This window comes from Maniola hyperantus, chromosome 6, assembly GCF_902806685.2.
Source record: "Maniola hyperantus chromosome 6, iAphHyp1.2, whole genome shotgun sequence".
Lineage (NCBI taxonomy): Eukaryota > Metazoa > Arthropoda > Insecta > Lepidoptera > Nymphalidae > Maniola > Maniola hyperantus.
The window spans coordinates 6,865,648-6,893,626 of record NC_048541.1 but is presented as its reverse complement, the minus strand read 5'-3'; the positions used below and the strand labels follow the sequence as shown (position 1 = coordinate 6,893,626).

At 36.7% G+C, this 27,979-nt stretch overlaps 1 protein-coding gene across 2 annotated transcripts in view; it reads right to left on the bottom strand.

The window, feature by feature from the left end:
• LOC117983032 (paired box protein Pax-6-like) overlaps window positions 1–27,380 on the bottom strand; it is a 60,246-nt gene extending 32,866 nt beyond the window's left edge. Inside the window, exons 1-2 of one of the 2 annotated variants that reach the window (XM_034969484.2) lie at window positions 27,131–27,380; window positions 12,962–13,147 (exon numbers count right to left, since the gene is read on the bottom strand). In XM_034969484.2, the coding sequence (XP_034825375.1) occupies window positions 12,962–13,147; window positions 27,131–27,260 (316 nt within the window). In that variant the 5' untranslated portion in view covers window positions 27,261–27,380. The remainder of the gene's footprint in view (window positions 1–12,961; window positions 13,148–27,130) is intronic. The other variant, XM_069499048.1, reaches the window with a different exon arrangement.
• Between the last annotated feature and the right edge of the window lie 599 nt (window positions 27,381–27,979).

Below are 27,979 nucleotides of genomic sequence, written 5' to 3'. Positions count from 1 at the left end.
CATAGAGTTCTCTCTTTACATATGACTCTAAAGCTTTGTAAATATAATTAAACGTTACACCTAGGTATCGGAACTATATATGAATACAAACGTACCTATGAAAAAAAAACCGGCCAAGTGCGAGTCAGGCTCGCGCAATGAGGGTTCCGTACTACAGTCATATTTTTTCGTCATATATCAGAATTCCGTGTTTGGTTTTCGTCGAAAACAACCGTGTCTTAATCGCAATACGCGCATCGCAGCGTAATCTGCTGACGCCGCGTCTCGGCCGCCGACGCCGACGGTCGACCGCGTTCGACACAATGACCTAGTTTTGCGTTTTGTCGTGTCAGAATAAATTGTAAAATAATAAACCGCAGCTATACTACTTATATACTGCAACTATGGGTACAGAAATAAAATTAATAACTGAAACAGAGCATATGCTTTTTAAAGCATTCTCTGAGAAAAAGGTAGAAAATGAGAAGCTTCAGCTCATTATTACAACTATGGAGAAGCAAATATTGGAGCTACAGAATAAAATAAAATTTCTGTCGAAACAAAACCCAATGGATACGAGCCAGAATAATACCACCAAGGAAACTTCACCGCAACCATCGGAATATCAAACGGATGAAGAAGAATTAGCCAGAGAGACAGAATGGATTAGAGCTAAAAGCAGGAAGAAAAGAAAATTGAACACCTCCCCCGAGCAGTCCACATCCATCAATCAGCATGATGATTCCTCGACCAGTCTTAGTAGGGAAAGGAAAAAGAAAATTCCACCACCCCCGCCAATAATAGTAGATGACGTTACAAATTATCAGTCATTCTATGACTTATTAACAGAAGGTCCTTCTGGAGATTCTTTTCGAATTAAAATGTTAAATGGCAACAATGTTAAAATAAATGCTTACAATGAAGATACATATCGGTCAATCACTAAAACATTGACTGCAGGGAAATTCCTGTGGCACTCTTTTGAAAACAAGCAAGATAGGCCCATTAAAGTCATGGCCAAAAAGCTGCATTTTACCTGTAAGCCAGAAAGAATAATCGAAGACCTTCAGAATAAAGGGTTTAAGGTTGAAAATGCCGTCAATAAGCTAAGGTGGAAAAACAAGGAACCACTAAACATGTTTCTGCTAAGTTTCAAAAATGGAGAAGACATCGACAAAATTTATGGAATCACCTCGATTCTTGGATGCAAAGTGGAAATACATCCACTGAGATCATCGAAGCTCATACCACAGTGTAAAAAATGTCAAACGTATGGGCACACCCAGAAGTATTGCTCCAGAGAGCCAAGATGTGTCAAATGCACTGGAAAACATCTAAGTGTTGAATGCAAAAAACCAGCTGAGCAGAAACCTAAATGTGTACACTGTGGGGAAGCTCATCCAGCTAACTATAGAGGCTGCATAGTAGCCAAGGAAATGCAATCCATCAGGAACAGGAAATACAAAAAACCATCTTCTCAAAACACTCAAGCAACAAGTGATATTACAAAACAAACTCCAGTTGCTAAGAATGTGCGACTTCCCGAAATTAACAAAGAAAATCCTAGTAAAAAGGTAACATATGCACAAGTAGCCTCAAACAAAATGTCTAACAGTAATAACACGAGCGATCCTACCTTAAATAAACTAAACGAGATCTTGAAATTTATGTCATCATTCGATGATCGCCTGCGAAAACTTGAAAATGGCACTAACAAAGCCCCTTTTAAAACCAAATAATGGAAAAAGAACTAAAAATATTGGCATGGAATTCTAATGGACTATTCCAACATCAACATGAGCTACAAGTAGTCCTAGATACTGAAAATATCGACATATGTTTGATCTCCGAAACACATTTCACAAAAGAATCCTACATCAAATTTAATGGATATAAAGTATATCACGCCCTACATCCTAATAATTCAGCCAGAGGAGGTAGTGCTGTTATAATAAAAGAGAGTATTTATCACTACGAAGAAAGTAAATATGAAGAGTTTGAAATCCAAGCAGTGGCAGTAAATATTAAAACAGAACGATACCCAATTACAATTGTAGCCATATACTGCCCACCAAGGCATTCTCTAAAAAAATATGAATACTTAAGTTTCTTGAAACAATATGGACACAGATTTATAATTGGTGGAGATTTTAACGCCAAAAATATTTTCTGGGGCTCTAGACTAACAACAACAAAAGGTAAAGAATTGCTGAGTGCGATCAAAGACTTGGGATGCGACGTGATCAGTACAGGTATGCCGACCTATTGGCCTACTGATCCTCAAAAAACCCCAGATCTGATAGACTTTTTTATATCTAAGAACATCTCACCAAGGTACCTAAATATTGAAGGAAAATACGACATGAATTCGGACCATTCACCAATATTGTTAATATTGAATAAACATAACATTGCATTCAAAGAAACCAAGATAACTCTAGTGAATAACAATACAGACTGGGAAAGCTTTAAACTAGAGTTAGACAGTACTATAAACCTAAAGGTCCCCTTAAAATGCCAAGACCAGCTCAATATGGAAGTAGCTAAATTTATAACAGACATACAAAAATCAGCCTGGAATAATACGCCATCGATAAAAAAATGGAGTAAGGGTACCACCTATCCTAAGGAAATTATACACCTCATTAGAACAAAGAGAAAGCAGAGAAAAAAATGGCATGCTTCGAGATCACCACAAGACAAAAGAATACTGAACAAACTCGCGAAAACAATCAAGAAAGCAATCAAAAGTCATAATGACACTAAGTTAAATGATTACCTACGAAGCTTGACCAATGACCGAGAAACTGACTATTCTCTTTGGAAAGTAACAGGTAATTTAAAAAGACCCATCACACATATACCACCTATTAAAGAATCAAATGGAAAATGGGCTATCAATAACATTCAAAAAGCTAATAGATTCGCTCAGCATCTGGAAGATATATTCCAACCAAATGAGGGCCATACAATTGATTTCAGTGAGAATGAAGAAAGACAAGATGATCTGCAAAATATCAGACTTGTGACACCAAAGGAAGTAACTGAAGAAATAAAGTTCAATTTAAGCAAAAAAAAATCTCCAGGATATGATCTCATTACCGGAGAAATTTTAAAAAACCTACCTCGGAAAGCTTTAGTGAAACTTACCAATCTCATAAATGCATCATTTAGACTGAGACATGTACCTGAGTTATGGAAAGTTGCTGAAGTTATTATGATCGCTAAACCGGGGAAACCACCCCATGAAACAACGTCATACAGACCAATCTCTTTATTACCAGTTATTTCAAAATTATTTGAAAAACTGTTACTCAAGAGACTAAAACCTATACTAGAGGAGAGAAAATTAATACCAGATCACCAATTTGGATTCCGTGAAAAACACTCAACGATAGATCAAGTCCACAGAATTACTGACATAATAGAGAAATCATTAGAAAATAAGAAAGTGTGTTCTACAGTCTTTTTAGACGTAGCGCAAGCTTTCGATAAAGTGTGGCACGAAGGGCTTATCTATAAACTCAGAAATATGCTACCAAAGTCATTTGCTGATATTCTTGAATCATACATCTCAAATAGGTGGTTTAGAGTTCGTCAAGAAGATGCGTATTCTGAACTCAAGGAAATTAAAGCTGGGGTACCACAAGGAAGTGTCTTAGGTCCGGTCCTGTACTTATTATACACCTGTGATATTCCAGCACTAGAAAATAACACTATTGCAACATTCGCTGATGATACTGCCATAATAGCAACTGGAGAGAGTCACGAAGAAGCAGTAGAAAAAGTTCAAGCTGCCATAAATAAAGTCAACGATTGGACTATAAAGTGGCGAATTAAGCTAAACGAGTCGAAATCTATGCATATAGATTTTACCAATAAGTTACCAAAATATCACCCAATTTATCTAAATCGGCAACTTATTCCCTACGTAAATACAGCAAAGTACTTGGGTATGACGCTAGACACAAAGCTTCGATGGAAAGCTCATGTTAAAAAGAAACGTGAGGAGTTAGAATTACGCTACAAAAAAATGTATTGGCTGCTTGGAAGGCATTCAACGCTCTCATTACATAATAAACTTATGCTATACAAGCAAGTTCTGATGCCTGTATGGACGTATGGTATACAACTCTGGGGGTGTACTAAACCGACCAATGTTCAAGTAATACAGAGATTCCAGAACAAAGTACTCAGGGAAATAACAAATGCACCCTGGTATGTAAGAAATCACGATCTCCACAGGGACCTTAAGATAGAGTTCGTAAACAAAATCATCCAAAAGTACGCAGAAGCTCACCAACATCGACTTCGCCATCATGTTAATTTGGAGGCTGTGAAGCTTCTAGATAACATGGACATCAAAAGGAGGCTCAAAAGAACCAAGCCGTTCGAATTAGTGTTAAAAAGTACATAAGTGCAGCGTTTGTGTAATAGTGCTTGTGCTACTTTATTTTTCTAGGTCACAAGAACATAGTGAACTGTAAGTACGTGTTAGAATAAACTAAGGACAGTTACTGGACTGTAAATTAGATTTAAAATTAATCATAAGTAGAAGTTTAAGCTAGAATAATATTACTAATTAGCCCATAGGCTAGATGGTAGTAGCAATAAAGCTACCATTTTATAATGGTGCTTTATGGTAGAAAAAAAAAAAAAAAAAAAAAAAAATATATCAGAATTGGCAGTATACACGTATTAAATACCTTCGATTTAATGGAAATTGATATTTTTTTGTTTTTAAAAATGTATTTCAGACTCCAGTATCTTTTCCACGCATTCGATATTCCTTTGTTTAGTTCGTCGACTTGGGTAGAGCTCTTGAACGATATAGTTTTTCCTAAATATGTAAAACTATCTACTGTTTCTAAGACATTATTTTCCAGACTTATAGAGGTCGAGCAACCTGTGTTGGACATGATCTTAGTTTTACTTTTATTCATTTGTTAGCCAACTTTACCACAATATGTATTTAGTTCGTCTAACATTTCTTGTAACTCTTTTTCATTGTTACTAAACAACGCGATGTCGTCTGCGAATCTTATATTGCTCATATATCTGCCATTGATTCTTATACCTCTGTGTTGCCACTTTAACTCTCGGAAAATATACTCCAGCACGCAGTTGAAGAATTTTGGTGATAAGCAGTCGCCTTGCTTTATACCTCTCTCTATTTTCAGCGGATGTCCTAACTGATCAAGTTGTATTCTTGCTGTACTATGCTCATACATGTTTTTTAGCAGCCGGATATATTTATGTGGTATTCCGTCTCTCTCTAGGGCTTGCCAGAGGTAACAGTGCTCTATTGAGTCGAAGGCTTTAGTAAAATCAATGAAGGCGATGTAGAGCGGTTGTTTATACTCCTGGACCTTCTCAACCAGTTGTTGCATTGTATGTAGATGATCGCTCGTACTGTAGCCCTTACGAAATCCCGCTTGCTCGACCGGTTGTTGTGAATCTAAGATAGGTGTTAAACGTGACAGTATAACTTTTGCAAAGATCTTGTATATGTTGCTGGTCAGAGTTATTGGGCGATAATCGTTAACGTCATTGATACTTCCTTTTTTAAATAGTAATATAATTGTAGAGTTCAGCCATTCGGTAGGGACAGTTTCTTGCTCTAGGATGTTATTAAAAAGATTTGTTAACACTCTACCTAGCTGATTAATGCCAATTTTTATTAATTCACATGGTAATCCTTCAGGGCCTCCTGATTTATTATTTTTTAAGGTACTTATAGCTTTCTCTACCTCTCTTGTAAGGATAGGAGGAACTTGACCAGAGTCTCCTAGTGATGGCATCAGGGCGTTTCTCTGGTCTAGTGACATTCGGCTTCTATAGAGTTCAGAATAGAAGGCAGTGGCTTCCCTAACTATGTCCTTTCGGGCCCGTAGATCCTTGTTGTTAGATTTGGTTTTTTGATTCAGGAAGGGGATCCACTTTTTTCCTGAACTAAGATGCCTTTCCAGACGGGCTATTGAAGTGTTGGTTTTCGTAAATAGTTCTATATTACTGTTCTCTTCTCTTTTCATATCTCTTCTGATAAGTTTTTTAACAGTTTTATTTAATAGGCTTAGCTGCTTTTTTTCTATATCGGACCTATTTGTAATTGAATTAAGTAGAGCCCTTTCGCCTATTTTAAGAATAGTTTCTGGTGAAAATGTAGATGTTTTAGTGCCAGAGAGAGATAGGTGTTTTTTGGCAGATTCTTTTATGTAGTTTAAAATTTTAGTATATTTTTCTTGAATGGTAAGGTTAGTCTGAAGTATATTTTCCTCTGACGCTTGCAGCTCTGCCTGGTAGAGTCGGTTTCTGTTGTTATTATTGTACATATTAATTGATTTTCATTGTTACAGAATTCCCTTCTTGCTCTATGGTTTATTTTCATTTTGCATCGAACTATCCGGTGATCGGTGTAGAAATTAAATTTGTTTATTATCCCTACATCATGGTATCTAGAAACTTGTCTAGCAATTACAAAATCTATTTCTGATTTGGTGATAGAGTCGGGTGATAACCAGGTCCATTTCCGGTTTGCTCTTTTCTTGAAAAACGTATTAAGAATTTTCAGGTTATGTTCTGTACAAAAATCTATTAATCGTTGACCGTTCATAGTTCTCTTATCAGTGGAGTATTTTCCTATAACTGCATGCTCGAACTCTTTCCTCTTCCCAATTCTCGCATTAAAGTCGCCTATGATCCTCAAATTGGCTTTATTTGAATCCAGTTCTTTCGAAATAGTCCCTAGTTTATCGTAGAAGTTGTTGCACTCTTCACTAGAAGCTTGTTCCGTGGGAGCGTATACCTGGATTAATTCAAGGTTCTCTTTAATTGAGATTTTGAATGTAAGAGTCGCTATTCTCTCTGAGATTCCTCTAAACTGTACGATATTCTTTTTCCATCTTTTTTGGACACAAAAACCAACACCATAGAGTCCCTTCGTTTCACCGAAGTGGTAGAGTATGTATTCTCCATATTCAGTGATGTCTTCACCAAGTCTTCTAGTCTCACATAGTCCAATGATGTCCCAGTTTATTTCGGCTAGGGCCTGGTTTAGCTCAAGTAGTCTTTCTGTACTTTGTAGAGTTCTCGTATTAAGGGTTAAAATGTTTAAGTAATTTTCCTTTATGTTTTTATTATGTGTATTCTGAAGTTCGGGGGGGTGGTAGTCGCTGACTCCCTCGGTGACAAGCCGTCGTGGGAGATTACAGTGGTTATTTAGATAGTTTAGTGTGCTAGTGCTCGTTTGTAAGTTGTTAAAGTCGTGGGTTGCGTGTGAGGGTTTCGCTGATTGCTATTCATTCAGGTCATCTGAAGCGATCGAGGGTATTTGAGAGATACCTTCCCTTCTTTGAACGAAGTTTGTTAAACAGCTCTGTCCTCCCAATGTTGTTTTATTTTTTTTTGCTGTCCTGTGCTTAGTTGTTGATTCAGAGCTGGTAGAGGGGTTTCCGTCTGGCTGTCTTAGTTTAGTATAGTTTATATCAATTCACCAGCAAAACTTTCGAAATCCACAAGGCTTAGGAGTTCCTTGCACCTTTCAGCATCATGATTGAAGATTTAGGCCTTGGAATTCAATAACAAAGTCATTTCACATCATTCGGCATTTACAATATTGTTTCACCAGGAACAGTTCCTGAAGTGTAGGAGTTTAGGAGTGCTGTACCATGCATCATCAGGTTTGAGGAGTTCGGACTTGGAGTATAATCACGAAGTCGTTGCTTGATACCTAAAATATCAATTCTTCATCAGAAATTCCCGAATCTCCACGGCTTAGGAGTTCAGTACTTTGCAGCATCAGGATTGAGGAGTTGGGATCCGAAGTTCAATGGTCTATGCTTCACACCAAAAATAATATTGCATCATCCGCACTTCTCGAATCACTATAGTTTAGGAGTGCTGTACCCTACATCATCAGGGTTGAGAAGTTGGGACTTGGAGTCCAAGCATAAAGTCATTGCTTGGTACCTACAACATTAATTCACTATGAACACTTCCTAAATCTTGATAACTTAGGTGGGTAGTAACCCTGCAGCATCAGGATTGAGGAGTTGGACCCAGAAATTTTTATGGGACCACCACGGAAACATCTTCTGTTGATCAAAAAAAAATTGAAAATCGATCCAGAAACCCCGAAAAAATCGATGTACATACATTAAAAAAATGGGCCGAATTGAGAACCACCTCCTTTTTGGAAGTCGGTTAAAAAATCAAAGCTAATAATTCTCCATCAGTGGTGTAAAGTTTTATCTATAACTTCTATAGGGCTGCAAAGCTTCACGATCAACTCTACTCTTGAGTGACTAGTACTTCACTCTTGAGTGTAAGTACTTAGTTATTATATTAATAAGAGTTTAAGAGTCGTTCAAGTTGTTTGTATTGATTGAAAGGTTATTTATGCGTGCCCATTTCCACGGCACGCTGTTTAGGCTAGATAATAACATTTAAGCTAAGGCTAGGCTATGTTAAACTCGTAAGTGGTTTTACATGACGGCCCTGGGCGGGTAGCTAGGCTTCCGTGGGAAACAGACACGTGACGTTAGGAAATCACCAAAGGCTAAAATTGATTGACAACACGCTCAAAGGTGTAATGTTTTATTAAATGTATTTAAAACTCCAGTCTAACTTGGCAAACTTCAAGTAAGTTTAATTTAGGCAATTATTAACAGGTGTCTTAGTATATCTTCCATAATAATTTATGGCTTAGATAATAAAGATTCTTCTGTCCATCTACTCGCAGGTGAACAGACGACATTAAACGAGCTGCACAAACCCGCTGGATTCAGGCGGCGCAAGACCGTGGCGTGTGAAAGTTGTTACAAGAGACCTACGACAACTGTCGGTTGACAATGATGATTCATGATGATGATAAAAAAAAATATTAACTAGTTGAAAAGCTCTGGGAACCCACCGCATTATTATGCCAAGAGAACTCCTGCCACTATATTGTGATTGATGAAATGGAGTCGCGACTCTTAGCAATGAGGAATACGACTATAAAGAAGAAGAGAAGGCAAGCTCTGGCTTTTAGAAATTATTTCAGTGTAGTTACATTATAGAGAGAACCTTCACGCAGTCTAAGGTTTCTGGAGTCTGGACCTAGCAATTACGTGTACCTACGCTGTTGTATCAATCAGTCAGTTCATCTTTTTATACCATGCTTAACTATGACTAGCTCAATTTTAATGAGTGTCCTACCTGTAATGACGTATGGAGCGAAACCGTAGACGTTGACAGTGGCCCTCGTCCTCAAAATAAAGATCGCTCAGCGCGCTATGGAGTTTGTCTTTCGCAACTGACGGTTGATGGGACAGACGTGTTCTGAAGTGGACACCATATAGCGTGAGTGTTACCTTAAGGGCAGGCTACCGTAAGGCCACCTCCAGCTCACTGGCTGGACCGATTACCTAAAGAAGGTAATGGGAAGCAATGTATGAGGAAGGTGATGTCCATATTTGGTGACGCGCTCTTGAAAAGACCTATGTCGTATACAATACCGATGGTTTGGATTGGATTGCTAGCTCAACGGCTAAAGTTCAACGCCAGTTCAAAATGCGTATCATGAATCATGATAATACAGCGGAAGATGCACGCACCGTTGCTTTTCAAATCGTCCTTTCACGATTCTTGAGCAAACACAAAGTGAGCATGTGTCCTAATTGTAGAGCACAAATCTAATATCTCAAATTAAATCGCTTTCAGTTTTACAATGACAACTCACGCTCGGCTAACTACACACTATGATATCATTATTGCTAATTGTTGGTAGTACTTTGTTTTACGTCCATTATTGAGCATTTAAATCGTTCGTTGTTCAAGTGTTTGACACTAGATAATAATTTGATGCACTGGCCATGTAAATGTAGACCTACAAATATAACTGTTGTACCCAAGTTAAAAAGGTTTATAAAAAAGCTTGCAATAATCTGAGAAAATAATTCTATAAAACATAAATATTGACAACATTACTACTATATTTTGACGACACTACTGTACCTATAGGAATAGGAAAAGTAAGAAGACAGTAAAACCAAACATTAGAAACATCTAAGCCAAATAGACATTAAACTTTTTTCTTTAACGCAAATATTAATTTGGAGTTTAGAATCAAGCTCAAATCTGATAACATCATCGATTTCTGATGTTACACCAATTATTGTTTTCTCAAAAAAAATATTCGCAAACATGTATCCGATTTACATCCAAACGATTGCGATCGCATTGGAAGCATTGATAATAATTACAAAGAAAACGAATATGAATGCGAAGAATCATCGATGCTAAGATAGTTTTGACATGGAACTCGCACAGGTACGGGTAACGGGCGCCCGCGGCGGAGTCGCAGTCCGGTGGCTTATAATTAACACGCTGCAAGTTTTATGAATCGATTAGCATCTAAGCTTTCGTCAATAGCAGCTCCGTTCGAGGCTCCGGCGATGGCTTATCGTTGATTAATAGCAATTGAGATTTTTGCCGCAACCGTGTTATTAGGAAACAGATAAAACACAATCCAAACTCCATCGCTTTCGACAAATCGCCGACTGGTCATTGGATCGGTGTCGGTATAGATTATTCCCTTTCGTTATATCAGAACCCCTAATTCGAAAGTTGTTTTATTCAACTTGCAATATTAATCGCTTAGCGAGGATGATGGGTCATGTTTCCGTGCTAAGAGGTCTCACTAGTGTTTACCTATTACTCACTCTGGACTCTTAACTAAGTTTTCACCAAAAACTGCCAAAATTGTAAGGAGAAGTGATATCATTACTTTGCCAGTTCACCTTAAGTTAACAGAATATATCTACTAGTGTGTAATGTTAGGAACTTTTAGTGTGGCAAAAATTAGACTCCTATCATTCAAAGAATTTTGATCTAATGAACACTTTACCTTTAAACGTCTTTAACTTTAAATAATGCACAGATCAGGATTTGAAGTCGAACGCGCAATTTTTCTAATGGCTCCCTTAAATCAAACCCTATGTAGAGATGTTAGAAATGGCTCACCGATTATCCTGGTTTAGTCTGCAATAACTCTAGACACCCGTTGTTATCGTTATCATCACTCGTTATTATTAGACACGCGATTATTCTACAACTAAACTCAAGGGAAGTTGATACTTTATTTAAATAATATTCTGCGTTATTATTCAGTACAGTTGTACAACATATTGATCATTCTAGGCGGGCAGTGAAGTAATTATCGCAAATAACTTAGTTGCAGGCTATTGCAGGCCGCGGGGCAATTCTATTGAGATCGCATGTACAAGTATAAATCAATGCTACGATGAAGAACCGAGTTTCCATTAATAATACACGTGTTAATTGTAGTGGGGTCTATACATGCCCAGTAGACATTAGGTAGGCACCTACTCATGTATCATAAAACGTATATAAAATAAATTAATCTGAGCATAATGGTAGCTAAGTAGTGAAACTCTAGGGTGTAAATATTGAGACAGTCAGCTTTCTTCCACCAGTGAACTTATGCCAAAAGATCATTTCATAATTTATCTAAGTCGAAAATCGAACTCTTGATAAAAATAGAAAGCTGGGCAAAGCACATCGTCCCAAGAATCCCTTTCTATTAACTACTTACTGTTTTAGAACTATAATTTCATTAATATTCTCTGTACATAATATTACTTGATTACTTTATTTTATTTACTCCGATAAGAAGGGACGATGGTTCTTTACTTCTGTAGAATGTAGAAACACTAATATACATGTATTGGAAAATATAAAGCTCTCTCGTTGTCAATCGTCAAATAAAATTTTCGAGAAATCTGCTGAATTTATTCCTCAGTCAAGTTATCTAACGATTTAAAAGTTCCTTAACCTATATTTAGATACCTTTAATAAAAAACCGGTCAGGTGGGAGTCGGACTTGCTCACAAAGGGTTCCGTACCAATAGTACAAGATATCGCCATCGATATGTAATTTAGTAAATTATTTTTCTCGTGAACACATTTTTAATAAACAAATTTTGTGATGTAACCACAAAATCACGGTTTTCAGATTTTTTCTTGTGCTATAAGACCTACTGCAGTGCCAAATTTTACAATTCTAGGTCAAAGGGTACCCTACCTATAGGTTTTCTTGACAGACACGATGGACGGATAGACGGACAGACAGACAACAAAGTGATCCTATAAGGGTTCCTTTTTTCTTTTTGAGGTACGGAACCCTAAAAATATAAGGCATTATATTAGTAAGTTTACTTTTCGGCTTCAAAAAGATTTTTATTAACACGATAAAATTTGCGATAAAATAAGCAAAAACAATATGGAGTACTGACTCCTCAGGTCATTTCGCTCGGTTTGTTTGTTTTTCCGCGTCGGTTTTATTGAGAGTGAGACCCTAAATATAAATAATTTAATAGCGCCAATGATATCTGTAATTATTAATCATATTGTTAGGTGGTAATTTATCGTTCGTTCCTCAAATAGTACTTTATGCAATGAACAGTTATTCATCTATTTATTTTCTTCTCAATATTCTCAATCCATTTTTTTTTCTTCGATATAATAATGAATGTAACATTTTCACTTTTCATGCTCGTAAAGTTCTTCTTTATACTGGCTGTAAGCGGACTAGGTTCATCAATAATTTAGGTAGGTCTTTTAGCATACGTAAGGGGCAAAATCCGAAAACTGTGAATTGTGGTTAAATTAAAATGTGTTTATGAAACAAATAATTATTAGTATTTTCAACTTTCAAAGTAAGATTAATATACCAAGTCAGGACTCATGTGAAAGGGCTTTAGTTACATTACTGTAGTTACATTCTAAAATAAATTTCTACTTATCTATTTTTATGCATAATATTTTTTTTAATTTATCTTGCAAAATGTCAAAAAGTACGATTGTAGTACGGAACCCTCAGTGCGCGAATCTGACTCGCACTTGGCCGGTTTTTCCTCCTAGTAGGTATAAGTATGCCGTCATTCATGTTCTCACATTGTCTTATAGCTCAAGAGCTTACCAAGCAGTTTAGTAACAGCACCTTGCTGAGACAGCACGTGGTGTGCGATGTCGTAGTGCCTCAGGCCGAAGCGCGACAGCTCCAGTAGCCTCTGCTGAGACAGCAATGATGACAGGGGGTGAGTCGCTGCGCCCGGGTACAGCGGCGTTCCGGAGCCTCCGCCCGATGAAGATGGAGATACTGGAACTGGAACGAACATTTCAAATACATATTTATAGATATAAGTCCCGCAAATTGCTAAAGCGCGTGGCCGCCATTTTAGTGATGTCTGCACTAGACTGAAGTTTCGAGCTGAAGGTATATTTTTATTACGGCTGACGTCAAAATGACGTCATTTCGATGTTAATGAGACATGATTCCAGTGCAATAGCAATTTGCGGGACTTATATACAGTTTATTTAAATATACCTAGATCACCGGACTTAATTTGACTATAGCTAATTTAATATATACCTACTGTCGTCCGACCGACTGATCGAACCTCCGACCTCCTAATCGGAGATCGGGGGTTCGATCCCGGGCACGCACCTCTAACTTTTCGGAGTTATGTGCGTTTTAAGTATCATTTGTCAGATCAAGATCAGTACCGCTATATTTGTTATCTTTTTGGATCAATCCTATTGGAATGTTGTATAAGTTTATAACAAGCCTTTTCGCTTGCACACCAGTTGCTGTCTAGTTAAAAAATGTGTTTTCGTGGAAACAAATTATCCTACTTATTTACAAATAAAAAATAGAAATAATGAGTGAGAAAGCGCACCCAAAGGAATTTTTCGAAATGAGGTAAGAAAATTGGAACATAATAGTCATTTGAAACGATGTGTATCGTTGAAAGGATTTTCCTTTTTTGTGTCCGTAAAATTGAACGCCGCCGCGCCGCTGGCGCGTTACCCTTTACCATAACACTGCACAATTGAATTGAGTTTACCTCGCTTATCTACTGACTGTGTGATCTGTGACTGACTGACTGACTGACTGAATGACTGACTGACTGACTGACTGACTGATCTATCAACGCACAGCTCAAACTACTGGATGGATCGGGCTGAATTTTGGCATGCAGATAGCTATTATGATGTAGGCATCCGCTAAGAAAGGATTTTTGAAAATTCCACCCCTAAGGGGGTAAAATAGGGGTTTGAATTTTGTGTAGTCCACGCGGACGAAGTCGCGAGCATAAGCTAGTTCATTATAAAAGTGAATCACTACGCGGCAAAGGACTAGAAAATATTTTTATCAAAAGCGAATGTCATGATAAAGATAGCTCATCGGGCAAGCGTGAGAAAATTCCCTTTGTACAATCACTACCCGTTATAACAGAGCACGGTGCTAGTTCCCTCTAATATGCATAACCAATTTCAAAATTATATTGAAAGGCATCTGATGATACACTTTTTATGTAGAATACGTTTACAGTTCGTAAGTGCATTCAAGTAAATTGGTGCAGTAATAAAATTTTATATATTAACTTGTCTGCAAAATAAGTGAGAAACGAAATTAAAATGTATCCTGATTCCTGGGCGCTTACGGTGCCGCTTTCGGAACAGTTATATGTATATTTATCCAAGCAATTTGTCGTTAACACCGACCAGATATGCTAAAGGCCGATCGTAACAATGCGTTTCTTATGAACACATCGTAACACATTCAATTATAAATTAAGCTATTAAGTTAATATACTATAATTTGTTTATCAGGTTAAGCATCAAAATTAATGCAAGTGGCATAACTTGTTCATAACTTTACACTTTTTATTAGCGAGTCCGTAAGGCGATTTCGTCGAGAAGGTACGACCGAGCTCGAGTCCTATCCAAACTAAAATGGCTCTTACTTAGGTTTTATTAAGTCTTATATTGGTTTGAGGTACACGATTCGATCCAATGCTCGGAATTGGACTTCGACGTATAATTTCTGGTGTAATCGCTTCAATAATGGGAGAAAAAAGTGATATTATCTGCCCACGGTCAATAAATTAACACCGTTTAGAGCGAAATGTAGAGTCTTAGTGTCGCTACTATTATAAATAAGGTAAGTTGGAATCGAGCGAGGTTTTAGAGAGCGTTCACGTCGGTGAGTGCGTGTATGTTTTTATTTGGGTGCGTGAGCAGTGAGGCCTTATTAAAATATTTCGAGTGGAAACTGGAAGGACCACTTAGTGGTGCGCGGGAGTTTCACGCCTGAGCTGATACAACATTAAGTCGACAAGATAGCTTATTTGTGCTCTGCTGAGGATTAGGGCCAATAAATCACTGATTAGAATGTATTGACTGGCACTGAGTTCGGCGCACGGTTCTCTCATTTATTTATTGACCGATAAGGTTTTAGGGTTTTATGACTTCATTATACTATTTCCATTACCGTAGCTACGAGCGGTGTTTATTTAATTAACGACCAATGCAAATGACATGCTTATCTTTTACGTGCTGATCATAAACGGGATTGAACTTTAATTAATGCGAAATTAAAGGTTGATTGACAGGTTTTCAAAGTACTTCACATGAACAATAAACAATTGCCTAACAGCTGTTATACACAGCGAGGATACCAAAGAATTTAATCAATTTCATCGTAAAAACTTTAGCTATATAATGCGTAGGTAACATTTGAACCGAATCAATTATTTTGGAAATAATTTGTTGGTTTTTGGTACCTAGGTAAGTATTTATTTATTTTATTGTTGCTTCGAAAAGTTTACAGCCGGATTGATTTCGGTTGTTGACTGTATTAGTGCCTTGGTACTGTATGGCAATATTTAAAACTAGTTGATGCCCGAGACTTCTTCCGCGTGAACTTAGGATTTTAAATATCCCGAGAGAACACTTTGATTTACTGGTATAAAAAGTAGGCGTCGTCTTGTCCATCTCCAGGTACTCTGCAGACTCTGTACCAAATTACGTCAAAATCGTATAAATAGATGGCCCGTGAAAAGATAACAGATAGACAACAGTAGGGCGATTCCGTAAAACCTGCATCAATCATTATTACAATCTCAATTGTTGTGATTGGCTGAATTTGTGATATTCTTGTTGCAACAATACATTGTAGCCAATAGACATTGTAGCTGTCGTTCTACCGCAATCGCGCAGCAGGTAAACAGACAGACAGACTTTTGCATTTAAAATATTATTACGAATATCAGTAATATTTTGTGTTTCTGCACCATTAGGCTTACTTTTACCTACTCTTCAAACAAATACGGGAAAGTTTTGAATTTTTCCAACGGACAGGTGTTCGTGCAGACTAATATTAGGTAGGGGAGCTATACAATGTTGCGTTTATCCAAATGCAAGCAAGATTTATGCAAAAAGAAAAGCATTGTTTCGTCTGCGAGTTTCGCCACTATTAATATCACCACGCAGCGGAAAATTGGCACCTTTTGTGTAAATTTTAATGTTCGCTCGAAGTGTAACCATAATAATGCCACTCTGTCAGAGAGGTGTCATATATTAGAGGCGGTGTTGACCACATTGATGTCCAATAATAGGTAAGTACCTAAGATGACAGATCACGATCAAAATGACATCGCTCAAGTCACCAGTAGGGCGATTTTGTAAAACCTGCATCAATCATTATCACAATCTCAATTGTTGTGATTGGCTGAATTTGTGCGATTCTTGTTGCAACAATGCATTGTACCTATAGTCAATAGTGAGGAAACGTCAACCAATCTGAGGTAATTGCGATCATGACATTGTAGCTGACATTCTACCGCAATCGAGGCTCAGTAGGGCGATTGTCTAAAACCTGCATCAATCATTATTACAATCTCAATTTTTGTGATTGGCTGAATTTGTGCGATTCTTGTTGCAACAATGCATTGTGGCCAATAGTGAGCGAGCATTAACCAATCAGAGATGATTGCGATCGTGACATTGTAGCTGTCAAACAACCGCGGTAGGGCCACAGGTTTGCACACGTAGGTATATTATGTTTCTTATTGCGAGATAAAAAAAAGTTTTAAAATATCAACAACTTTCTTCTTCGTTATTTTTGCTTTAGGTAATATTTAGTTGGCAGCGTATTTTTGACGCCAGATGTAAGTATAAAATCTGCATCTCTATATAAAATATACAACTCATTGCACTCTAGAACCACGAAATAATCATCCAAAGACTGGACTTACTGGAATAAATTACTGGAATTCCAAATGAATTATGGATGCGATAAGGTATAAACACTATTTTTTATTCGCTCTGGATTTCATTAGTTTGTCCGTGTTAAATTGACTATAAAACTTTAGTTTAGGGATGTGCAATGTGCATGTATGAAATAATAATCTCATGCCGGTATATTTTACATGTTATCTAAGTAAGTATAGATAGCTTTGTTAATAAATAATTTGAACCAACACGATATATTCGTAACAATAACTAAAAAAGTGAATAGACGTCTTGTTCTAGAATTATTCATTGAATTTCATTCGATAGTATACGTAGGTATCTATTTGATATACATACCAAGTAGGTACAAGTAGCTATGAAGATTATGGACGCCTGAGTGATTCAAGGTAACATTTTACTTCGTTAAATATTCAATGCAAATATACAGGATTTAATAGTGAATTCAGAGGGATAGCTTAATGAATAACGGAAATAAGCTTTTAATCTTTTTTAACTGCTATAGCAGTTAAAAAAAACTAAAAAATTAAAAAAAAATTAAAATTTTATTGGATGAAAAATAAAAAAATAGTAGATAAGGTATAGAATAAGTAGGACTGTCGTGAACTGATGATAAATAATGTTTCCCGGTAGGTAATTAATATTCTAAGGTCGGCCGCCGAATGACTGCTATTATCTGAGCCTGAGCGATCGCTGATTTTCAGCGAGTGAGCGGCTGACTTCCATCGAGACGCCTCTGAACAGAAGCTGATTTCTTCTTTAGACGTTACAAACTGATGACCACGACGAGTCGCGAATTTTTTTTTAAGATCATGTTGAAATTACTCAAAATCCTTTCTCAAACGCAACGCACAGTGCACACCAGTTGAGTGGAATGTAGCCGGGATGCGTTAGGGCCTGTAGCGCGAGCCTCGCCCAGGCGCGTCATGCGTCGTTTAAATTGCCTCCGTGATCTCAACCCTGTCTCAAGGTATATAAAGCTGAGTGTAATTTGTTAATAGACAGGCTCAACTTTACACCACTCCGTCTGTCTGTATTCGCTGTTGGCTGGTGCTTTATGGGGATTTACGTTATATAGAGGAATATTATGGATAGAAAATACCTACTAGGATACGCTATACGCTACGGTAATAATAGCCACAATGCACCCAACTAAACTACAAAAATAGGTAGTCCGGTAGATACTATAGTAAGCGCTTAGCATAAATAAAACATTAAAATAATGCCACGTGGTTTTATTAACCGGAAACTGTGTTAACTTAATTAAGATTTTTTTAACGCATTACTAATATACGTTCTGCTCAATTTCTAATTATAGATAATCTCAGCACATAATTTGTCCACCGATCATTATCAGTACAATGCTAAATGCACGATGGAGACATAAGATCTTAATAAGTTGTCTCATCTTGATCATGAATAAAACATGGCGAAACCACGCTATCAACTATCATTTATGCTCATAAAATTTGGACAGATTTAGGTAATTCATTCAAATATTTGCATCATGATACAGTTTAACTAGATCAATTTTAATATCTACTACTTTCACGAGCTGCAGAACAGGCACTCGTTAATAATAATATAATATTATATACAAACATAGATTGGGTGGGTATGTTATGTTAAAACTCGCGTTTTCTCGCAACTTCAGCTGCAAGGATTTAGGTTCCTTGTATCCTAAATCACTTCTTGCACAGTACGCGGCAGAAAGTAATGACATTTCGGCTTTGTAGAGCGTTGTCTCTGTCACTCATACCTATACGACGTTTTGTCGGGCTCAACGACAGAGACAATGCTCTACAAATCCCTATCTCCTTCTAAAGGTCGATGTAACATTATTTTCTGCCGTGTACTGTACACTCTATCTGCCTGTCAAAGTCCCTTTTTCCCCCGTTATATTTTCCTTTATTTATAATCCCCCTTATAATTTCTTGAAATACTTATATAATATTTCTTCATTTTTATTAAAAGTTAAAATACCAAGTTCCATGCATTATAACTTAAATAATAATGGACTTTCATACAAACTTTCTTCCCTATTTAGCCGCCTAATTTTAACATAAGGGTCACCTTAAAATACGTCAGCGCCATATTCATTTGAAAGAGCTTTCTTCTACTTAGCGATATTTAATGGTAGCGACTTATTTCAAACACCATTATTAGAACGAGAGCAAGATGTCCATAACTGTTGTATTTCTAATTGAAAAAATACTATTTGGAAATTGAAATAAATGATGTACCTACTTAATCGAAGTGCTGTACACCTTAATTTACATCTTAACTCTAGGCATTTAGCTTACTTATAAGTCTTATAACACAAAACTTACCTACGTCATGTATTGCAAAGTGTGTACAAGTGTCTCGGATTTGTGAATGGAATGTGATCGTTTCAGCCGCTTTTACAGATAGGGAGCTGGTGGCAAAGAAAATTAAACAGCGCGCTGCGACTCTACTCGCCGTCACTCTCTTGGTGTGCGCTGAGCGTTATGCTCCTTGACAATATTTTATACAATAGGTATACCTCGTTGCAAAACGTTAATGAGTAATACAATTCCAGGATTTGATGGATTTTTTGGGTTCCACACCTCAAAAGGAAAAAAGGAACTCATATAGGATCACTTCGTTGTCTGTCTGTGTGTCTGTCTGTCTGTCTGTCTGTCTGTTTGTCTGTCTGTCTGTCTGTCTGTCCGTCTGTCCGTCGTGTCTGACAAGAAAACCTATAGGGTACTTCCCGTTGAGAATCATGAATTTTGGTAGATAGGTACCTAAGTCTTATAGCACAAGTAAAAGAATAAATCTTAAAACCGTGAATTTGTGGTTACATCACTAAAAAAAATTAAAATGTGTTTTCAATAGATATTCTAAGTAAGATGAACTAGATACCAAGTGGAGTTTTCTAAAACAGATTTTTATTTATTTTTATTTATACCTACCTAATAGTTTTTACAAAGAGTTGCGGACGAAAGGTGGTCACATACAGTCACAAACTGGTACCCACGAGACTCAAAACGTAGAAGAGGCCGACCTTTCAAAAGATGGAGTGACGACATAGTCAGAGTGGCAGGAAAAACATGGTCGAGAGTAGCTACAGATAGAAAGAAGTGGCTTCTAATGGAGGAGGCTTTTACCGCCCTAGGCGGTCCTTACAATGAAACCCATTATACTAACATAGTTATTTAAGAATAAGAAACATAAGTTACTAACCTACTAATAATTCTTTTATTTTTTATTTTTATTAATTATGCACTGTATTGGTAATAAGGAAAATATTGTAAGGAGAAAATAAAGCTATTTTTATTTATTTATTTATTTATAATAGTTTTTACATTTTACCACTCTCTTGCGCAAACGCATTCAGTTTAGAAAAATATGACATTAGAAACTTCAATATTATTTTTGATGACCTATTCATGGGTTTGATGAAAAAATATTTTTTGAGTTTCAGTTCTAAGTATGGGGAACCCTCAAAATTTATTGTTTTTTTTATTTTTGTGTGAAAATCTTAATGCGGTTCACAGAATACATCTACTTACCAAGTTTCAACAGTATAGCTCTTATAGTTTCGGTAAAAAGTGGCTGTGACATACGGACGTACAGACAGACAGACAGACATGACGAATCTATAAGGGTTCCGTATTGGCTACGGAACCCTAAAAAAATGTAGTCACGAACAAATAATTAGTATTTTCAATTTTCGAAGTATGATAACTATATCAAGTGGGGATCATAATATGAGAGGGATTTATCTGTGCATTCTAAAACAAATTTTTATTTATTTTTATGCATCATAGTTTTTGAGTTATCGTGCAAAATGTCGAAAAAATACGACTGCAATACGGAAACCACTGTACGCGAGCCTGGCCGGTTTTTTCCAATCAGCGACACGCAAGTACGCAAGCATTATCAGCATTACCCAGTTACCAAGCTTTAAAACTCTATTACCTACCATCTTAATAACATGCTAATCATACCCTTAGCGAAGTTGCCACCACCTCCTTCACTATTACATCTCATTAATATACTTAAGTCGCATTTGTCTACTAATTAAGCAGCATCATTTCAGTTATCAGCCAGCTGATTATGCGTGATCACCATTTAAATGTTAATTAGATTTACTCCTACACCTGATCAAACCTACTCCGATAGAGTGACATACAAAGCGGTCCGCTAGAGTGTTGTTGTAGCTGTTAAATGAAATTTCAAGTATTACCTACTCGGGTACCTACTTGGTTATTTAATTATCATAATAAAGATCTACTGTTTTTATACTTACGAATAAATCATTTATTTCTAGTTTGGATGTGATGTCGTCATTCTTTTATTGATGTTTAGATAGGACCATTTTTCGTCGTGTTTCAGATCTAAATCAAACTAGTAAGTTATCATCATCATCAGTCGATAGACGTCCACTGCTGGAGGGGGAGGGAGGTCTCTTCCAACGCTGCGCCTTTATGCGAGGTTGCTATTCCAGCACCTTGAGACCCCAACGTCTATCGGTTTTCCGAACTATATGCCCTGCCCATTGCTACTTCAGCTTCGCAACCGGTTGAACTATGTCGGTTACTGTAGTTCTCATACGGATCTCCTCATTTATGATTTGATCACGTAGAGAAACTCCGAGCATAACTATCTCCATCGCCCGCTGAGTAAATCTGAGCTTTATTATGAGGCCCATAGTTAGCGGCCGTCTCTCGGATACATACGAGTATGTCAGCACTGGCAACACACACTGATCGACTAGTAACTAGTAAGTAATTTTGAAAATTGGAAAAATATTATGCCCTTCTACATGATGCCCGGGACTTCGTCCGCGTGGATTTAGGTTTTAAAAAATCTCGTCGGAGCTCTTTGATTTTCCGGGATAAATTAATATATTAACATAAGTATTTTGCAATGCAATCGGATTGCAAATGGATGGGATTGATGCAAGCTATAGCTGTACCAAATTTTGTCAAAATCAGTTGAACGGATGGGCTGTGACAGACTAGCAGACAGACGGTCAGACAGACATACAGACACACTTTCGGATTTATAAAATTATTATGGATATGGAAGTATGGATTTTACAGATTTTTGCATTGGCAACTTTTAGGTAGGTATGCAGGTTTCCTCATTATGTTTTCGCAGACACGTCATGAATCTGCCCTAATTATGGCTTACACTTTAAAATAATATAGTATTGCTCATCAAAAAATACTTTCTTTAACAATTAATGCAAGAGCGCTAGTAAAGATCTAGTTCAACGTAATTTAGTCGGATTACCTAAATAGGGATTACCAGAATACCTAAATCGGAGCGAGACCAATAATTAATCTATGACCTAAATCATTGACTACTAAAGATGGGCGTTATTGGCTATTTCTGGCAACGGTTAATCAACAGTTATTTAGTTTCAATACCAATATTGATAACCGTTGCCGAATATCGGTATCAGAGTTGTGTTTCAACTAATTTAATATGCGCAACGCGCAGCGGTTTCCGTTGTAGTAACTAAGCTAGCGCGCGCATATTCACTAAAATAAAACCAATTTTACTTTCATGAATATCGTGAAGTAATCACAACCTTAAGTTCATAGCAGCAAAGTTTAATTATAATGATCATTGACATAGGTCAAACTATAGTGGACGCCTGCACGAATAGTTTGCCACAATCCAGTTAACCAAAAACATTTCACGAAGATTGATAAACCAAAGAGGACCTTATCTCTATTACTCTAAGGCTAACTGTATTAAGATTGATAGATCAAAGTGTAATGGACAAGTACTTGTACAGTTAAGCCTTAGCGTAATAGAGATAAGGTCGGCTTTGGTTTATCAAGTTCTTAGTTACTAAGCCGGTAGCCAATAACCGCTCCTTCTCAGCTTTCAGTCAAAGAAAGAAAGAGAAGGCATAATTATTGCGTTTCTAGTTACCAAAAAACCAAACAATGCATTGTCAGTTGCCAGTTGGCAGCGTTGCGTTGTCAGGTGGTTCGTCATAGATGTTAGCTGATAACCGTTGTTAGCTACGACAATAACGCTACGGTAGGCTATAGGCACGGCAGCGGTTTTCAGTTAAGTTAAGCTATAGCGGACACATGTCTATTGACTACATCATCCGCAGCATGCCCAGAAGGATGGAAACCATAATCAGAGCGCGGGGGTGAAACACTCGATATTAAACATTCATTTAATTAATTGTAAACAATCACAAAATCTAATATTTTTAACTGTTTCTCTGTCATTACGAAAACTAAGAAAATTGCAGTTTGTTCACTTTAATTTTAATTTTATTTTAAAACAACTTTATTGTTAAAAAAATACAGAGAGTAAGAATACAGGATATACCTACTTACAAAAACAAAGGGCTTTAGTTTTTTTTTTCATTAAACTTTATGTAGGTATGGTCTTGCAAATTAATGTCAAAACATGTTAATTTTATTTTATTGTTGTTTCATATTTAATTATTATTTGTTTAAAAATAACATAAACTATTTTATATTCTCCCTTTTTTGTGTTCCGCTAATTCTGCCGCGGCCTTTGTATAAATGGGAGGGGCCTGGCACCCAAAGTCTGTGTATTTTTTTTTGTTAAACATGTGGTTTCCTACGTGCTGGATATCCATATCAACAACGGGGTAAAAATAAAAACTGGTTCCACCCGGGATCCGAGCACCGAGCGTCCACCATATTTTATTTAAGACAATTATTTACCCATGAAAAAGAAGGGTACAGACAATTTTATGCACTTGCTCCCTTGTTCCTACCTCGCTAGTTCCATTTTCAGCACTTTTTTTTTCCTGTCCAAAGCATTATAAGGTGGGTAACTATGGAACCTATACTTTGATATAATATTGAGGAGTCGCATTGTATGTTACAGTTATTGTCAATATGTACTGACAATTCGTACATTTACAACGGAGACCCAGCTAATGCCTTAAATCAAGTTTTACAGTTTGTCCAAAGAACCAAAACCGGCACAACATAAATAATTAAGCAAGACTCTGGTTCTCATTAATCATAACATTTCATCTGTCACTCAGTATCAACTAATCGAGTAATGATCAACCTTCACCGGAAACGCTACTGGTATCTTGATAGATACCAGATCCGATCTGCCGATTAATTAACCGGATCGATACAATGCTCGCCATGTCCTGTACACCAAGCATTTTGCTCACTCACTGCAGCTGTGTTGACAAAATAAATGACAACTATCACCCATTGCACCTTTTGCTACCAAACCGATAGAGACTTATGTTATAACTTTAGGGGCATGCAAAGTTGACCCGAGTCCCTAGCACCTACCTAGTAGGTATGTAGGTACATCATTATCGAAAACAGTTTTTTTGACAAAATGATAGTTGATTATAAGTAGACCAGAGTCTCATGAAATGAAATTCCAAAAGCAACACTTTACCCTGTGATGAATATTAATAGTTCACCACAATATTCACCACAGTGCACTATGTATACACAGGATACTCACAAAGTACAATGCTGCTAACTCCGGAATCCTACTTCAATATTTTTCATGAGATTCTGGTCAACCTATACCTATCCCATTTCCAAATTGGCATGATAATCATGAAAATCACCTTGAATGCGAAAATGACAAATTGGTGTGACGACGGCTATCTTGGATTTCAAACTAAAAAGTAAAAAATTAATTAAAATAAAAAACTTTTTTTTAAAACAAGCTTTTATTAAATTTTGCTAAAAAGAATATTTTTTACCTTTAAAAATTTTACTATCAACTTCTAACGTCATTACACAATAATTTATATGATATAGAGCATGCCCGCGACTTCGTCCGCGTGGATTTAGGTTTTTCAATCCCGTGGGAACTCTTTGATTTTTCGGGATAAAAAGTAGCCATGTCCTTCCCCGGGATGTAAGCTACCTCTGTACCAAATTCATCAAAATCGGTTAAACTATTGGACCGTGAAAAGCTAGCAGACAGACAGACAGACAGACAGACGGACAGACAGACAGACAGACAGACCGACAGACAGACAGACAGACAGACAGACCGACAGACAGACAGACACACTTTCGCATTTATAATATTAGTAAGGATAAAAGCTTGTCGCGAGATTGACCTGTGTAGATAAACAAGGAAATTAAATAACTTGATCTGATTGATTTTCATTTTTTAAATTTTCATACTAGCTTTTTTATCATATAAATTATTGTGTAATGACGTTAGAAGTTGATAGTAAAAGTAATTTTAAAGGAAAAGTTTATTTTATTATTTTTAGCGAACTTAAATAAAATCTTATTAAAAAAAATACTTTCAATTTATTTTTTATTTTTAGTTTGAAATCCAAGATAGCCGTGGTCGCACCAATTTGTCATTTTCATACTGTGGAGTTCTCCATTTTTAGTGTTTCTCCATTTATCATTAATCATCATCATTGTTTTATTTCTAAGCACTAGATTTCTTTGTTGTTATTGTTCGTTTGCTCCACATTATTTTAGTCTACTTTCTATAGCTATTTAGTTATGGTCTCACAATAGTCGTGTTTATTTTGTTTATAGCTTCATATAATACATGCTAATAGCATAGAATTTTACAGATTTTTCAATATAAGTACTTACCTATACCAATTTTGGAGTTAGAGGCTGAGACTTTCAACATGTAAAACAGCCACATTCGGGATCATAATATCGTAAACGGTATTTACTTTTGAAAAACTGTTTTCAAAACTTAGGAGGTAAGTATGCTTAAACATTTTTTTGAAAGATTTTTTATTGAAATCAAAATATACGCCTATGTAGCGGTAATTTCCACCAAATTTCAACTTTACGGTTCTAATATTTAGTTTCTTGAAGGACTTGATGAAACTGTAACTGTTCCTTGTTTTACTATGGAATCCAAAAGAACAATTAAGTTGAAAGTTGCACATGGTTACATACCTACAGCTATGAAGAACAATTGATTATTTTGATTTAATTAATTTAATAATTTATTTAATTTATTTAAAATAATATAAAAATGAATCACTAAATGTGTTGCTCATCGCAAATCTCGAGAACAGCTGAACCGATTTCGCTAATTCTTTTTTTATAATATTCCTTAAAGTACGAGGATGGTTCTTACGGATAGAAAAATTTAATAAAATTGAATTGACTGCTAGGCGGAACGAAGTTCGCCAGGGCAGCTAGTTTAAAAATAATAATTTTTCAAAATTAGTGAACATGCCGACGGCTGATGATTTTGTTTAAAGCTTATGTTATTGCTTGATGTAGTTACCTACTTAATGTGCTTGAAAATAAATTGATTTTTGAAATAAATACCTACTATCAGGTATAAACGTTATAATGAATAAGTTTGCTTGATTAATAAATACTGGGTAGGTATACATTTAAGCTAGGTTTTTAGCAAATTCAAACAACAGTTTTTTTTAATCGGCTATGATTCTACTTACCTAATCATTTGGTTTGGCCGACACCTCAGGAATGTGTTTTTGATGTAAATGGCTACCTACATTATAATTACATTTTGGATAGGTAGGTGTGTCAACAAATTATTTTTTACAATCCTTTTTTTATTTATTTTAATTGGAAATGTAAACTTGATAAAAGGAGATGATAGTCCACCTGCCTTTAATGAATAGGTAGGTACTTTACATTGGCGCACGATGCATGTCGCTGTTCTTGAACATATTAGTAAGTATGATTTTTTATCCAAATTCTAAAATGGTTCTAGGTAGGTATTTCTTATCTTCTTAATAGGCAATTAATTAGTGTAATGACATAAAGAAGCCTTTATTGGATTCAGGCGCAACAAATTATTTGTCTCCAACGGCCTACTTTAGATGTTTATCAACAAATTAACGCTTTTCGTTGTCAGTATTAAAAAAAAATTACTATATTTATTTATTAGTAGGTTCTATTTTGATAACTTAACTGGAAGAATTTCTTCTAATAAGATATTTTCGGGGAAGTTTTTCCGAAAATTGCTCTTAAGTCCTATTTCGGTCAGATACTGTTCAGCTTCTGTTCAGTAACATGGGATTGTTGGTTTTATGGCAAATAATTACAATTATTGACAAAAGCAAGCTTACCATTGGATGATATGTTGAGCGGTTGTGTGATGGAAGCGGGCGCTGGAGGCGCCGGCTCCATCTTCCAAGATGCGCAGCACGAGACGGGTGAAAACTCGGGTGTAGGGCCGCTGCCCGCCGATATCAACATGGTCGAGCCACCGCGGACGCGAGCATATGCACCAACACAACAGTTCACGAACCAGTCCTATTAACCTAAGTAAGGCACTTCGGGGACTTGACTCGTCCACGCGCTCGCTTGAAGCTCAGCCAGAACACTGAAGAGCGCGCTTGCCGCACCGGCGCGCCCACTCGCGCGCCTACTCCCATTAGCACGCCTCGGAAAAAATCACCGCCAAACAATAACAAAAAACCTCCACTGTATTGAACCTTCATACACCTCTCACTCTAACACTCTTAATTCGATTTCCGAACGCGTCAAAACTACAGCGAGGCTCGATTCATTTGCAGCCTTCCGTCCTCAAGACTGTACGTATATGCAGCGCATGAAAATGTTGTAGTTTTTCAACGAACTGCTACAAGAGCGGTTTTTGTCCGAGAAAACGTCGAGCGTTAAAGCCTTTTTGAACCGCGCTTGGATAAAACTACTCCTACTCACACTCATGCGATTCAGCCTAAGCTTGAACCGTATGAAAGGGACAGGTGCTCTACCGCTCGGTAGTAGAATTACAGTAGTGAGCACAGGTGATCTTTCACCATTTCTTATGAGCGAAGGTGTTAATGTATAGCTTTCCTGCTCTACCTTACATAAAATTGTAATTTAATGTAGGGATAGCGATGTCGCCACAATGACTTCTTAATTAGCCGTAAGTCTAGTTAATCATGCTTAGCATTCATAGTTGGTGTAAC